This window comes from Symphalangus syndactylus, chromosome 2 (genome assembly GCF_028878055.3).
Source record: "Symphalangus syndactylus isolate Jambi chromosome 2, NHGRI_mSymSyn1-v2.1_pri, whole genome shotgun sequence".
NCBI lineage: Eukaryota > Metazoa > Chordata > Mammalia > Primates > Hylobatidae > Symphalangus > Symphalangus syndactylus.
The window spans coordinates 41,006,417-41,022,348 of NC_072424.2; the positions used below are offsets into that span (position 1 = coordinate 41,006,417).

At 49.9% G+C, this 15,932-nt stretch overlaps 2 protein-coding genes across 7 annotated transcripts in view; both read right to left on the reverse strand.

Annotated features, from left to right (window-relative positions):
- Window positions 1-15,932, reverse strand: part of HOGA1 (4-hydroxy-2-oxoglutarate aldolase 1) — a 29,429-nt gene that overhangs the window by 12,314 nt on the left and 1,183 nt on the right. For 4 of the 6 annotated variants that reach the window (XM_055253255.2, XM_063629430.1, XM_055253263.2 and 1 more), the window contains exons 2-5: window positions 2,336-2,464; window positions 2,023-2,150; window positions 1,430-1,564; window positions 1,080-1,176 (exon numbers count right to left, since the gene is read on the reverse strand). The exons of 1 other annotated variant lie outside the window; for it this stretch is intronic. In XM_055253255.2, the coding sequence (XP_055109230.1) occupies window positions 1,080-1,176; window positions 1,430-1,564; window positions 2,023-2,150; window positions 2,336-2,464 (489 nt within the window). The remainder of the gene's footprint in view (window positions 1-1,079; window positions 1,177-1,429; window positions 1,565-2,022; window positions 2,151-2,335; window positions 2,465-15,932) is intronic. One more of the 6 variants, XM_063629439.1, reaches the window with a different exon arrangement.
- C2H10orf62 (chromosome 2 C10orf62 homolog) lies at window positions 10,298-11,516 on the reverse strand. Its single transcript, XM_055253302.2, has one exon. It carries the CDS (start codon window positions 11,332-11,334, stop codon window positions 10,663-10,665), a length of 672 nt encoding a protein of 223 aa, XP_055109277.1. The 5' UTR covers window positions 11,335-11,516; the 3' UTR covers window positions 10,298-10,662.

Genomic DNA, 15,932 nt, shown 5'->3' on the forward strand with positions numbered 1-15,932 from the left:
CTAAGGCTAGATAGGAGTGGAACCCTAGGCACAGTGGCCTCAAAACCGTAGAGAGAGTGGGCAATTGAGAATGAGCTAATAGAGCTGTTTGTGGAATACCTACTATGTATCCCAGGTGCATTACAGCAGCATGGCCCTGATGCTCTCTAATCCTCATGATCCCTCTGTACACAGAGTAGAAACTCAGGCCCAGAGAGGTGAATGCTTTGCCCAGCATTACTCAGTGAATAAACTGCAGAGCTGAGATTCCCCCCAGCCTCCAGAGCCAGTGCTTTTTTTTTTTTTTTTTTTTTTAATCTACTCCATTTTCAGGAATGAGGGAGAAATGGATCCCTTCTTCTTCCCCTTCACTGTAGAGGCCATGACATGGCAGGGGAGATGTACAAGGGCCTAGACAACAAGCCAAAGTCTGGAGGGACCAGATGGATTAGGAACCAGCATTCTCCCCTGCAGTGCTAGAAAAGTCACTCAAATCTCTACTCACTGGGGCTTCAGCTGAAGGGAACAGCTTCCCTTCTTCTCCCTTCCCTCCAGGGCTCAAATCTAATCCAAACCCAAGGACCCTGACCCCAAATAGACAAGAGCAGTTGATCTAAGTGATATTCCTAAGGATCCTGGATTGAAACAGAATCTGATCAGGCAACTGAAGATCCCTGGCTCAACTCTGTAGATCTGACAATTCATTCTGGCCTGGGACAGGGGAGAGGAAAATGGACTCCTGAACTACAGAGGAGGGCCCCAAGGCCTCTGCCCTCAGAGAATGATGTACAAGGTGGGATTAGGGCAGCTAAGTTTGTCATCTAATCATGGAGCTCAGGACTCAGAACAAATGGCAGGCATCCCTACTACAGGCCAGGGATTGTACACGGACATCCTCCTCCAGCCAACAAGGTTACTCACAGGACCCCAAATTCAGACAGGTAAGCGGCATGGCCAGGTTTCTGAGTTTTCAGAGTGGGCAGGCTGGCAAACCACCATCTGCAGACCCAGCCCTAGCCCTCACGATCTCTCCCAGCAGACCCAGGTGCTTGGGTATCTCTTAGTCACCCATGACAATTTGAGAGCAGTGGGCGGCCTACCCAAGGCATAGCTGGCCATCAGAAAGCCAGCCGATCCAGCCAACACCTGAAAATCCTGCTTCCTGGTCTTGTGAACAATCAGCCCAATCCTGGTCACCTGCAACAGCAAATGTGGTGTGAGAGCTGTGCCCAGAGCCTCATCCTGGATGAGGGCCGGGTAAGTGTGGTGGAATGAAAGCCCAGTGCCCAAAGAGATGCCCTCAAGAAAGCCCCCAGAGAGCCCGCACGACAGAGAGAATCCACACAGAAGCCAAGGATGGAAACAGATCTCAGAGCTGCCCTCAGGAGAAAAAGTGCTAGGACCCAGAAAAGGAGGAGAGAACCCCAGCTCCAGAGCTGCTGCCACTCACATCACCACCACTGTCCTTCATGCCCACAATATTCGGGTGCTGGGAAAGCGTGACCACTGCATCCACAGGCAGGTCCAGCCCTGTGTTGGCTGGGACACTGTACAGCACCACAGGGATTGGAGAGAGATCAGCAACCTGGGGGGGTGCAGAGAAGAGCAGGAGAGGGCAGCCGCCCCAGGTCCCAGGAGCCAGAGACTTGAGACCCACAGGTCCCAGCCTGCTTCACTCCAGGGCCACCTGGACAGGCCTCCCTCCCGTGCTACATGCCCCAAGTGTAAGCAATCACAGTGGGTCATATTTATGGAGTGCTTTCCATATGCCAGGCACAGTTCTAAGGCCTTTATGTTCCTGATCTCATTTAATGCTCACTGCAACCCTATGAGATAGATGACATCATTCCTCCAATTTTAGAGGGGAGAAAGCAGTAACACAGAGTGGTCAGGTAAGCCTCCCAATGTCATGCAACTGATCCATGGTGTCAGTCCACCCATTTCCTATAGCTGCCGTTCATGTGAAGCACCACCCCACTCCCAGCTTCCCTTATCTCCTCTCCCTGGGCAGAGCCTCCTCTTGGTCTCAGGCCCCACACACACCTTGGTGTAGTGGTGAATGAGGGCTGCACTGCTCATGCGGCCACGATAGTAGCAAGGGGTCACCACCATGGCCGCGTCAGCCCCGACCTGGGCCATGCTGACGGTCATCTCCACTGTGGCTTGAGTGGCTGCCAGAGGAAGGAGAGAGATGAGAGCAGGCAGAAGGAGGCCTGGATCAGGACACTGGGCCAAGCACAGGTGCCTCAGCATGTCCCAGAAGAGGCAGAACAAGGAGACAGGACCCAAGCTAGGGCCTAGGAGCCTGGATCCTGCACACCCACCCACCCCCAGGGCCCAGGGCATTCTGGCTCACACTCGCATCCGGAGCCAGCTAGCAGGAGCCTGTTCTTGGGCATGGCCTGGCGCACACGGCTCACCACCTCGAGGCGCTCACTGCTGGTCAGGAAAGGAAACTCTCCATTGGAGCCCTGGACCACGAAGCCTGCAAGAGACACAGTTGACCAACACCTTCCCATCCTCTACCGAACAACCAGGACATTGGTGTTCCTACCTTCCAACACCATAATCTTTCACACATTTCCTTCCCATCTTTGCAGGCAGAAGGTTCCCACACAACTGCAATGACTGTTCACATCATTTTTCTATTTTAGACACGGGGTCTTGCTCTGTTGCTCAGGCTGGGATGCAGTGGCTCAATCATAGCTTGCTGCAGCTTCGACCTTCTGGGCTCAAGTGATCCTTATGTAATATGGTTATTACAATTTTAAGCCTTGTAGAAATGGAATTAAGCTTAAATAGCCTTCTGCAGTTTGCTGGTTGTTTAATACTATGTTTTGAGCTTTGTCCATAGCAGCACATGTAGCCCTGATTCATTCATTTTACTTGCTCTATGGTATTCTGTTGTATGGTTAGAACACAATTTATTTTTCATTCTCTTGTTGAGAGCATTTAGAATGTTTCCTTCTTTTTGGCTGGGCCTGGTGGCTCACACCTATAATTTCAGCACTTTAGGAGGCCAGGGTGGGTGGATCACTTGAGCCCAGGAGTTCAAAACCAGCCAGGGCAGCATGGCTGCCTGTCTGTACCAAAAAATGGCATACCTGTCTCTATCAAAAAAGAAAAAAGAAAAAAAGAATGTTTTCTTCTTTTTGCTGTTGCAAATAATGCTGAAACAAACATTTTCTGTAAAGTCTTCTGTGCATATGTCTAAGAGTTCCTCTAGAGTTCAGATACTTTGGTGTGTAATTGCTGAGTCATATCTATGTGCACCTTCATCTGTGACACATTTTTTATGTATTTACTTTTTCTTTGAGGCAGGGTCTCACTCTGTCACCCAGGCTGGAGTGCAGTGGCACAATCATGGCTCACTGCAGCCTCGGCCCCCTGGGTTCAAGTGATCCTCCTGTCTTAGCCAGCTAGGATTACAGGCATGAGCTACCACGCCCAACTAATTTGTGTAGTTTTTTTTGTAGAGATGGAGTTTCACCATTTTGCCCAGGATGGCTCGAATTCCTGGGCCCAGGTGATCCTCCCACCTTAGCCTCCGAAAGTGCTGGGATTACAGTCATGAGCCCCCATGCCTGACTGTGTGCCACATTTCTAATCAATCAGTGTAGACCTCAGGAGCAGCATAGAATGTCGTACATGCCAAATCATGGTATTGTCAGAACAAATTTTTGCCAACTTTCTGGGTGAAAAGTGAATCTCATTGCTTTATTTTGTGTTTTCCTGTTTTTATCAATCATTTACTTGGGATATGTCTAACCAGTAACCTGTACCAGTTACGGGTGAGTCACAGTGCCCAGCCCGCTTAACTTTCTCTTTCTTCTTTCTCCTCTCCATCCCATTCCATTAAAGAAAAAAAAAAATGGAAGTAGTTTACAAACACAGAGTACAATACAACAGGATTCTTAATTAATAGAAGGAAATTTGGGCCTGTAATCCCAGCACTTCAGGAGGCCAAGGTGGGAGGATCACTTGAGGCCAGAAGTTTGAGACCAGCCTGGGTAACAAAGTGAGACTCTGACTTTACAAAAAAATAAAAAAAAAAATAAACCAGGTGCATTTGAAGCTGCAGTGAACTATGATTGTGCCACTGCACTCTAGCCTGGGTGGAGACAAGACCCTGTCTCAAAAAAAAAAAAAAAAAAAATTGGAGGTTATTTGGGAGAAGGAAATGAAAATAAGGCCGCAAGCAGTATTGGTATACAAAGTTTCTGCCATATAGTTGTGAGAAATGAGCCAGAAATTTGATGTGGAGTTTCCCGACAGCCAGAGCTAAAAGGGAAACATGGTCAGCTAACAGACATGTAGAACCCAAAAGATAAAAGCAAAGCAACTGCCCCGGAGAAACACAGAGTTTCCTGGCACTGGGACCAAGAGAAATTGTTCCTGTGAGTCATGCTTCAGGGGACACTGTGTGATGTAGACTCCACTTCGTTCCACCAACCTTTTTCCATGCTGTTCACTACACCATCAGATTCCAGAGTGAGTTGCCAGGATATCAGGATATCTCTCATTGGATATTTAGCTGCTTTTTTTTTTTTTTTTTTTTTTGAGTAGTTATTTTGCATTGGTAACATTGCAGGGAACATCTGGAGGCACACAGCTTCTAGCTCCTGTGGGATTGCTTCTGGGGGATTGATTCCTCTGTGTCAGGCTAGCAGCCCAAGGAAGGGCCTCCTTGTGTCTTGCTACATGGGGCTGCAGTGCTCTCCATAAAAGCTGCCAGCCCTGGATGAGGACTCCAATCTAGCTACGATTGGACCAGCACCCTCTGACTAAAGAGTCAAAGATCAAACTCTTGCCACTCTCTGTTTTCCAATACCAAAGTCATCTTCCTCCCCACCCCTGCCTGCTGTCCTGGGCTGGGGCAGGTTCTTGCTGCGGCCACTGATTCAGCCACCATCACCCGCTTCCTTCACCTCTCATCCTGCTGGTCAGTTCCAGGGGCCCTCTGTGCCCCACAGGTGGAGCTGGTCTAAACAGCAGGACAGCTGAGGCTTGCACTCTGGGAGTCAGAAGCAGACCCTGTGCTCAAGGCTTCTATGACACAGCCCTCTCTTCTGTCTCACTGAAGGGGGCAACTGACCCATGCCTGACTCCCAAGAAGGAAGAAGTGCCTGGCTGGAGAAGAGGGAGTGTGGCGTAGTCAGGGCAGCACTAGACTCAAGAGTCACCTCTGGATATTGAGCAAGTCACATCACATCTTTGAGTCTCTGTTTCCTTTTCTATGGGATGACAGTGAAATCATTTCAATCCTAGCTTATAGGACTGTTTTAAAGGATAAGAAAATGTCCCAGAAATCTGTGAATGGGTACCCCAAAGAGCCCCTCCTTCACCCTGGTTAGATGTCCAGGTGTGAGCCTGATGTGTCCCTGTTAGTGTAGAGACGGGGCCAGAGGAGAGGAAAAGGCCAGGATCTCCAATGAACCAGGGACTGGGGAAAAAGCAGAAAAGCAGAGGGCTCACAGAAGAGGGGTCAGATGCACAGGCCCTGAAGTCAGAGAAGCCCAGGCTAACTCAGTTAAAAAATGATGATGATATTAGTGCCTTTCTCAGAGTTTTGTTTTGTTTTGTTTTGTTTTGAGACAGAGTCTCACTCTGTTGCCCAGGCTGGAGTGCAGTAGTGCGACCTCGGCTCACTGCAGCCTCTGTCTCCCAGGCTCAAGCAATTATCCTGCTTCGGCCTCCCAAGTAGCTGGGATTACAGGCACCCGCCACCATGCCGGCTAATTTTTGTATTTTTAGTAGAGACAGGGTTTCACCATGTCGGCCAGGCTGGTCTTGAACTCCTGGCCTCAGGTGATCCGCCTGCTTTGGCCTCCCAAAGTGCTGGTGATTATAGGCATGAGCCATCATACCCAGCCTCTCAGAGTTGTTTTGAAGTTTAAATGAGATACTATTTGTAAAGTACTTCAAATAGAACCTGGTGCTCAATAAGTGTTAGCTGTCATTCTTATGGAGTCAGGAAAAAGTGCTCAAACCTTAAATCAGGAGGGTGGCTGGTATTGAAGGGGAGGCTGCTCTCAATGACCTCTCATTGTACACCCACTGTGATATTAGGAGTGGGTGTGCAAGGCCCCCTCCAGCTGCAAGACAAAGAAAGATACTCTCCCCTGCCCCCACGATTTCACTTGCTGCTCTGGGAGCTGGGGTGGCAGGGAGGGGAGTGGGTGTTTGGGGCTGGGGACACATAAGCAACATGGTGACTTACTGTGGCTAAAAAGAATCACATAAGGAGTGTCCCCAGACATTATTATGCCTTCTTGGTCCATCATCACTGCCACCTCCTCTGAGAAGTCTTCCTGGGATCTCTCCACTGGGCCTCCCTGCTCTGCATTTCCATTACCTGTTCCTTGTATAATATTTCCCCATGGACAGCACCCATCTACAAAGGTCCTCAGAACTCTTCAATCCCCCACCCCTGCCCCCATCTGTGGAATTAGACAAAATTTTTCAATCTGACCTCTCCTATAAAATGAGAAATTGGGCCGGATGCAGTGGCTCACACCTGTAATCCCATTACTTTGGGAGGCCAAGATGGGCGGACTATTTGAGGCCAGGAGTTCAAGACCAGCCTGGCCAACATGGTGAAACCCTGTCTCTACTAAAAAAAATTAAAAATTAGGCCAGGCACAGTGGCTCACACTTGCGATCCCAGCACTTTGGGAGGCCAAGGCGGGCGAATCACAAGGTCAGGAGTTTGAGACCAGCCTGGCCAACATGGTGAAACCCCGTCTCTACTAAAAATACAAAAATTAGCTGGGCATGGTGGCAGGCGCCTGTAATCCCAGCTACTCGGGAGGCTGAGGCAGGAGAATTGCTTGAACCTGGGAGGCAGAGGTTGCAGTGAGCCGAGATTAGGCTACTGCACTCCAGCCTGGGCGACAGTGCGAGACTCTGTCTCAAAAAGATAAAAAAAATTAAAAATCAAAAATTAGCCAAGTGTGGAGGCACACACCTGTAATCCCAGCTACTCAGGAATCAGAAGCAGGAGAATCACTTAAGCCTGGGAGGTGGAGGTTGCAGTGAGCCCAGATCGCACCACTGCACGGTAGCCCGGGTGACAGAGTGAGACTCTGTCTCAAAAAAAAAAAAAAAAAAAAGGCCAGGCGCAATGGCTCATGCCTGTAATTCCAGCACTTTGGGAGGCCAAGGCAGGCCAATCACTTCAGGTCAGGAGTTTGAGACCAGCCTGGCCAATGTGGTGAAACCCTATCTCTACTAAAAATACAAAAATTAGCTGGGCGTGGTGGTACACGCTTGTAATCCAGCTATTCGGGAGGCTGAGGCAGGAGAATCACATGAACCCAGGAGGCAGAGGTTGCAGCGAGCCGAGATCGTGCCACTGCACTCAAGCCTGGGTGACAAGAGTGAAACTCGGTCTCAAAAAAAAAAAAACAAGCTGACTGCCATGGTTCCCCACACACACTGCACTTCCCTCCCTCTACACCCTTGCTTGTGCTGCTCCCTTCTGCCTGGAACACCTTCCAAATGCCATGACAGCCAACAAGCTCAAGTCCGCTCCCCAGCATTCTGTTTTCCTTGCCTAGTGCTTGCTTTACTTTGCCTGGATGCATTCTCGCCTCCTGTGTGGCGCCTAACATAGGTGTTGAGGTGTGTATTGACAATTTGTTGTGCAAAAGAAAAGAAGTTCTTTATTTTTTTCTGCTCTGGTCTGTGGCCAAAGTTTTTTGCATGACTTAATTCATAACCTCCCTCTGGAAAGAAATTACAATTCCTGATGAAACGCTTAAGCATTTTCCTGATGAACTTTATCTATCTTTTTCTTTTTTATGTTTTTTTTTTTGAGACAGAGTCTGGCTCTGTTGCCCAGGCTGGAGGGCAGTGGCCTGGTCTTGGCTCACTGCAACCTCCACCTCCCAGTTTCAAGCAATTCTTCTGCCTCAGCCTCCTGAGTAGTTGAGATTACAGGTGCCCGCCACCACACCTGGCTAATTTTTTCACATTTTTAGTAGAGATGGGATTTCACCATGTTTGCCAGGCTGGTCTCAAACTCCTGATCTCAGATGATCCACCCTCCTCAGCCTCCCAAAGTGCTGGGATTACAGGCGTGAGCCACCGTGTTCGGCCCCCAATGAACTTTAATGGAATTAAGACTTGATCTGGAAAATTAGCCACCCTCTCGGCCAACTCTCAGGCAAGAGCCTAGAAGCTGTTAACTACTTTTCTTTGTCTTTATGTAGTCTTAACAGTGAGTGATCTGACCATTCTCTTTTTTTTTTTTTTTTTTTTTTTGAGGTGGAGTCTCACTCTGTCGCCCAGGCTAAAGTGCAGTGGGGCAATCTCTGTTCACTGCAACCTCTGCCTCCCGTATTCAAGCCATCCTCCCAACTCAGCCTCCCGAGCAGCTGGGATTACAGGTGGGCACCACCATGCCCAGCTAATTTTTGCTTATTTAGTAGAGATGAGGTTTCACCAGGTTGTCCAGGCTGGTCTCAAACTCCTGACCTCAAGTGATCTGCCCATCTCGGCCTCCCAAAGTGCAGGAATTACAGACATGAGCCACCACACCCAGCCTGACCATTCTTTTTTTAATAAAAATATTCTTACCAAGAGTATATATTTGAGTTAGCTGCTTACAGGTCATTTTGCTTGCATTACAACCATAATCAAACTTTGACACGCACTCATAGTCAAATTGTCTGAAAACTTTTTTTTAAACTTGAAATATTGAATTACTTTTAGACTTACAGAAAAGTTTCAAAAATAGTACAGGGATTTTCTGGCTGGGCACGGTGGCACCCACCTCTAATCCCAGCACTTTGGGAGGCCGAGGCTGGCGGATCATGAGGTCAGGAGATGAAAACCATCCTGGCTAACACAGTGAAACCCCGTCTCTACTAAAAATACAAAAAAATTAGCCAGGCGTGGTGGCGGGTGCCTTTAGTCCCCGCTACTTGACAGACTGAGGCAGGAGAATGGCATGAACCCGGGACGCAGAGCTTGCAGTGAGCCGAGATCGCACCACTGCACTCCAGCCTGCGTGACAGAGCAAGACTCCATCTCAAAAAAAAAAAAAAAAAAAAAAAAGTACAGGGATTTTCTATACATCCTTCACCCAGCCTCCACCAATGATAATGTCTTACCTACCTATACTATGATGACCAGAACCAAAGAATTAACACTGGTACAATGTCATTAACTAAGGACTTTATTTGAATTTTGCCAGTTTGAGTCTGAGGCTGCAGTGAACTATGATATCGCCACTGTACTCCAGCCTGGGCAACATGGCAAAACCCCATCTATACTAAAAATACAAAAAAAATTAGCCAGGCATGGTTGTGTGTGCCTTTGGCCTTAGCTACTCGGGAGGCTGAGGCATGAGAACCGCATGAACCCGGGAGGCAGAGGTTGCAGTGAGCCGAGATCGCGCCACTGTACTCCAGCCTGGGCAATGAAGCGAGACTCTGTCACACACACACACACCCACACACACACACACACTCAAAAGGAAAGAAAAAAAAATTAGCCAGGTGTGATTCCACACACCTGCAGTCCCAGCTACTTGGGAAGCTGAGGTGGGAGGATAGCTTGAACCCAGGAGGCAGAGGTTGCAATGAGCCGTGATCACGCCTCTGCGCTCCAGCCTAGGCGGCAGGAGTGAAACCCTGTCTCAAAATATATATATATAAAACAAGAAAAAAAGAGAAAAGAAAAAAAAAAAACAAGAAGATCAGGTTAAATAGCTAATGAATGCAGGGCTTAATACCCTAGGTGACATGTTGATAGATGCAGCAAACCACCATGGCACACGTTTACCTATGTAACAAACCTGAACGTCCTGCCCATGTAACTCGAAACTTAAAATTAAATTAAATTAGAAAAAACAAACAAGAAGAGAGTGTTGTGCCCACTCTGTGGCTATAGACCTAGGTGGTGGGGAGGTACTAACATGGATCCCAAGGGGCCCCAGGAAGCAGGTGGGGCTGGGGAGAGAATTGCCTTGTAGGATGCCACATGACTTGAGAGCAAAGATAGCACCAAGAGGACAGGAGCCCTTATTCCCACCTGGCTTAGTTACTGTCCTCTGAAAGCCTGTTTCTCGTCCAAGCCCAATACCTGGCTGCTCCCCTTTTCCCTGGCAACATCAGGTTGGGGGTATTGAGACGTCTGGAGGTACCCCTTTTCCAGAACCTGAGACCAGGGTAGCTGTTTTATGGAGCTTTAAATGAGGCCCAGTGAAAAGGCCCCAGGCCGGGGCCCACACGCAGAGGACTGCTGGAGAGGGAGCCCCCTCTCTCCATCCCTGCCAGATCTTAGGCTGCCCACAGAGCCCCTGGACTCGGAGTGAAGGCACACAAAGCTTTATTGGCTCCATTCCGGGCAATGACATCAGTGTGGGGCTGTTGCCTGCTCCCATCTGTCTTCTCTTGGTGGGTCTTCAGAGGCCCCAGGATCTGTCTCACCTGTGCTGTGTCCTCCCAGCTCTGCCTCCAACAGGGGCCATCTTCTGTGGCAGACCCCACTCATGGAGTTTAAAGAGCCCATAATCCCCGTGGGGAGCCTAAGAAAGTAGGGATTTGGGCACAGCATCTCACCCTGGGCTGCATAGATGGCCCCGTAGGAGAGAAAACAGACGTGTGTGTGAGCTAGCCTTGCTGGGGGCAGGGGCGTCTCCATCCATGGTTAGGTGGCTTCCAAGAAGTCATAGATCTAGTGTCTGCGGTTGGGCAGGCTGTGGCTCTGGTGGCTTGGGTGGCCATGGTGACTGTGGTGACTGTGGCCATAGAAAGTGTGTGTGTGGTTGGCACCAGCTATGGTGTTTTCCCGCTGGGTGAGGAAATTCTTTTGCAGCTTCATCTCCACCTCCTCGAGGGCCCTCAGCTCCTCCTGGTTGATGTCCTTGGACTCCAGGTGACCTGAGTGCTGGTAAGCTGTGGCCCGCTGCAGCATGGAGTGAGCCAGGTGCCGCCCCTGGGTGTCAATCTCCTTGGTGCAGGCAGCCACAGCGGCCCACGTGGCCTCATCGGTGGATGGGGCTTTTCCAGACTCCTGGTGGATCTCTTGGATCACTGAGGGCCCAGATATCTTCTGCCTGCTGGTGAAGGATTCCCGGTGCAGAGCGGAGCCCACTTCTCCGTGCCTCGTGGTGAAGGTCTCTATGTGAACCGTGGTGCTGGCCTCTCCACTCCCACTCTCAGTCTGGGTAGCATTGCCACTGGTGCTGGCATTGTTGTTGAGGGCCAGCTTCTCTTCGGAAAGGCAACTAAAGTGGGATTTGATCCAGGTTTCATTCTTTGCTTTATGGGATTCTGGTGACTTGTCCTTGTCTGGTGGACACTCAGAGGTTGCCTTTCTTCTCCTCTTTCTCTGAACCCACAGCATGAGACCTCCACCTCCTAGCAAGAGGGCAGTCCCCAGCACCACCTTGCATGATGGCTGCTGGATGAGCTCCAAGAAGGTCTCCAGGACCCTACACCAGGCAGGCAGAGCTAGGAGCACACTGGGCGATCTCTGGTGGTGTGGTTCATGCTTGAAAGGGCAGGCTCCCCAAGGATGTCTGACGAGCAGGCCCCCTGCTGCACCCTCCCTAGGTGCCCCCCATCACCTCAACAATGAACCCCATTGTGAGGAAGGCAGTTGGGGGTGGGGTGGGGAGAGTGGGATGGGGAGAGGTCGCAGCATGCCTCATGTCTAGCCTGTCAGGCATTGCCTGAGGCCTGGGTCCTGTCTCCTACCCTGACAGCTGTCCCCAAGCTCAGTGAAAGGGCCGCTTCTCTGATTCTGAGTCCTTCTGCTTGGAACCCATTCTACAACTTAGGCCTTTGTATCTTCCAGTCTTTGGTTTCTCTCCCTTCCCATCTGGTGGCCCCCAGGGGGCAAAGGATGCTGGGTCAGGCTGGCCATGGCAGAAAGATCCCCTTGACTGGGCTGATATCCATTCCTAGCCATCTGAGACCAGTGCACCTCCATCCAGTGCCCATGTCTGCTGCCAGCCTGGCATATTCCATCCTCGTTTGCAGCCCCTGGCCTCACTACAGGGCAGAGTTCAGAGTGAAAAGAACCCAGGAAGGAGCTCATTCTGGAATAACTAACATGAGGTCATAATGGGCTGAGGGCGGGGAGGCAAGCAGTGGGCTGAAAAGGCAGAGTGGACAGGAGACTTCATTGAGTCTAGATCCCTGGGGCCACTCCCAGATGGTGGCTGCTACCTCTTGCCTTAGTGATGCACCTACAAACCCGGAATTTGCCCCCCCATAAATAGGCATGGTTCGGGTTGTGAGCATGTGGTCTGACTGGCCAGGCTTTCCATAAGTGCAGACAACTAAAAGCCTAATTAATCTCCAAGGCCTCTCAGGGTATAAACAGGCCTGGGCCACTGTATTTTTTTTTTCCCTCAAAAGCATCCAGCCCATTTAAAAAAAATAAGAAATGCCAAAATGGGGTTGTAAAAATTGTGATGCTTTAAACAAAATATTTTCCTTAACAGAGTAATGGTTTTAATATATACAAAATATTATATCATTGCAAGAAAGCATAGTCCACTCTACGTGTGGAAGGAATAGGACACAAGTGTTTTATGGAGAACCTCATCTTCCCAGTCCTGCTGGACTAGTTCTGTGGTTGGCTAACCTCATTTGGAAATAACAATTCAAAGTCCATCTTTGAGGGTGTTTATGGCTGTGAGTTCAGGGCCATAGAGCTCTTCTGTAATGACCCCTTCCTCTAGTCTCTAGTCATAACTTTTATTTAAAAAGAATACTCTTGGCCTGGCACCGTGGCTCACGCCTATAATCCCACCACTTTGGGAGGCCGAGGCGGACGATCACGACGTCAGGAGATGGAGACCATCCTGGCTAATGCGGTAAAACCCCATCTCTACTAAAAACACACACACACACACAAAAAAATTAGCCGGACGTGGTGGTGGGAGCCTGTAGTCCCAGCTACTCGGGAGGCTGAGGCAGGAAAATGGCATGAACCTGGAAGGCGGAGCTTGCAGTAAGCCGAGATCGCGCCACTGCACTGCAGCCTGGGAGACAGAGCAAGACTCTGTCACAAAAAAAAAAAAAAAAAAAGAATACTCTTTATTCAAATAATCAGTACAAATTAGCAATGCTAAAAAGATTTTTTAAAAAGAGCTGCACGGGGCTGGGCATGGTGGCTCACGCCTGTAATCCCAGCACTTTGGGAGGCAGAGGCAGGCAGATCACTTGAGCTCAGGAATTCGAGACCAGCCTGGGCAACATGGCGAAATCCCATCTCTACTAAAAATATGAAAAATTAGCCGGGTATAGTGGTGTGCACCTTTGGTCCCAGCTACTCGGGAGGCTGAGATGGGCAGATTGCTTTAGTCCCAGGAGGCAGAGGTTGCAGTGAGCCGAGATCGTGCCACTGCACTCCAGCCTGGGTGACAGACTGAGACCCCATCTTAAAAATAAATAAATAAATAAGAGGCCCAGCGTGGTGGCTCACGCCTGTAATCCCAGCACTTTGGGAGGCCGAGGCCGGCGGATCGTGAGGTCTGAGGTTCGAGACCAGCTTGGCCAACATGGTGAAACCCCATCTCTAATAAAAATACAAAAATTAGCCGGGCGTGGTGGCAGGTGCCTGTAATCCCAGCTACTCAGGAGGCTGAGGCAGGAGAATCGCTTGAACCCGGAAAGCAGAGGTTTCAGTGAGCCAAATCGTGCCACTGCACTCCAGCCTGAGCAACAGAGCAAGACTCTGTCTCAAAAAAAAAAAAAAAAAAAAAGGCCGGGCGCGGTGGCTCACGCTTGTAATCCCAGCACTTTGGGAGGCCGAGGCGGGCGGATCACGAGGTCAGGAGATCGAGACCACGGTGAAACCCCGTCTCTACTAAAAATACAAAAAAACTAGCCGGGCGTGGTGGCGGGCGCCTGTAGTCCCAGCTACTCGGAGAGGCTGAGGCAGGAGAATGGCGTGAACCCAGGAGGCGGAGCTTGCAGTGAGCCAAGACTGAGCCACTGCACTCCAGCCTGGGCGACAGAGCGAGACTCCGTCTCAAAAAAAAAAAAAAAAAAAAAAAAAAAAAAAAAAAAAAGCTACACAGTTTCAGGGAGTGCTTTCCAGAAGAATCTCTAACTCTTCACTGATTCATCCAGGGCAGCTTTCCACCTCCTATTTGTTTTAATAGAGACAGGGTCTTACTATGTTGGCCAGGCTGGTCTCCAACTCCTGGTCTCAAGAGATCCTCCTGCCTTGGCCTCCCAAAGTGCTGGGATTACAGGAGTGAGCCACTGTGCCTGGCCCTCATCTCCCCTTTAGAGGACCTTTAACCGGCTGCAGGAGGCCCTTACAATGTGATATGTTCCCTCCTTAGCCTGAGTGTTGGGCTGCAAAGTCTACCTCAGGGGCCAGGACAGGGCAAGAGAAACACAGATTTCAGAGCTAAAGTTGTTTGTGTCTTCCTTCCTGGGCGTTTTGGCTGCACCCTGGAAGCAGGGAAGGGACCCTCTATCTCTGTGTTTTCTGTGACAGTGCTTTGGGAAGATTATATTGACCCTGTGGCTAGGAGCCTGAAGGCTCAGTGCCTATTCTAAAATGAGGAAACTGGATTTGAAAGGTTAAGTGGTTTCCCCAAGATCTCTGTTAACTGGCAGAAGTGGCAGGATTCTTGCCCAGGTCCTCTAACTCAAGATGCTGGGCTCTTCCTATCACACCCCGCTGGCTCTCTGGTGTGTGGGTGAGTAATCAGATGGGAGCTGGAGCCTGCATAGGTTGCGAGGGAGACAGACAAGTGGGTGTGTGCAGCCCACAGCCTGCTAAATCCACGGAAGCCTGTGCTCCTGGGCACCCCATGCCCTCTGCAAAAGTGGGGGGGTGGCTCAGAAGGGAGGGTCCAGAGAAGAGTCTGGGGGTCTCTGTGGATTCTCTGGGTGTCAGGCAAACACCAGATGCAAAGTCCACCCTCCCCACCCTGAACTAGAGCATCCTTGAACCTTGAAGCTGAAGCAAGGTCTTCACTTAGAGACTCAAAATGCTTATCACTTCAAGAGAACCAGGACCTCACCAAACCTCCAGGTCCCACGAGCCAAGCACCAGCAGAAACTTAGTTGTGTGCCTGCTCAACGTGGGCCCCCACAGGGCATTCATTGTCCCCAAGGAAGGGGCACATTCCCTCAGTACTGAGTTATGAATGATCAACGTGTCCATCAGGCCAGGGGTCACAGTCACAAAGCAGCTTTGCTGCAATGCCAATCACACTGTCATTTTAATCATTATTACCACTGGAATCAGTACCTTCCAATGTACATTACTCCACAATTTATAGCATGATTTCACTTGCATTCTCGCAGATTTTTTTGTCCAACCATCCCATAATACGAGCATTATCACTCCCATGTGTCCAATAGGGACAGCAATCATCCCACACTAAGTCAGTGCCAGAGCTGTGATTTGATTTTTTTTTTTTTTTTTTGAGATGGAGTCTTGCTCTGTCGCCCAGGCTGGAGTGCAGTGGTGTGATCTCAGCTCACTGCAACCTCTGCCTCCCGGGTTCAAGCGATTCTCCTGCCTCAGTCTCCCAAGTAGCTGGGATTACAGGCACCCACCACCACGCCCAGCTAATTTTTTCATTTTTAGTAGAGACGGAGTTTCACTATGTTGGCCAGGCTGGTCTCGAACTCCTGACCTCATGATCCGTCCGCCTCGGCCTCCCAAAGTGTTAGGATTACAGGCGCTCACCCCAGAGCTGTGATTTGAAACCAGAGTCCATGGTCTATACGATACTGCCTCAATGGCAGCCACACCAAAGCTAGTGCTGACCAGACACTCTGTTGAAGCAGTGTGGCCTAGCAGCTCCAAAGGGTTTATATAATGAGAGTCAGCGAGGAGTAAAACGGAGCATGGGCCATGCAGTCAAACGAGGTGCAAACCTCAGCTCAGCTATGTGTTAGCCGAATGACCTTAGGCAGTGACCATGTCACTCTGAGGCCCAGATTCCCATCTGTGGGATAGTC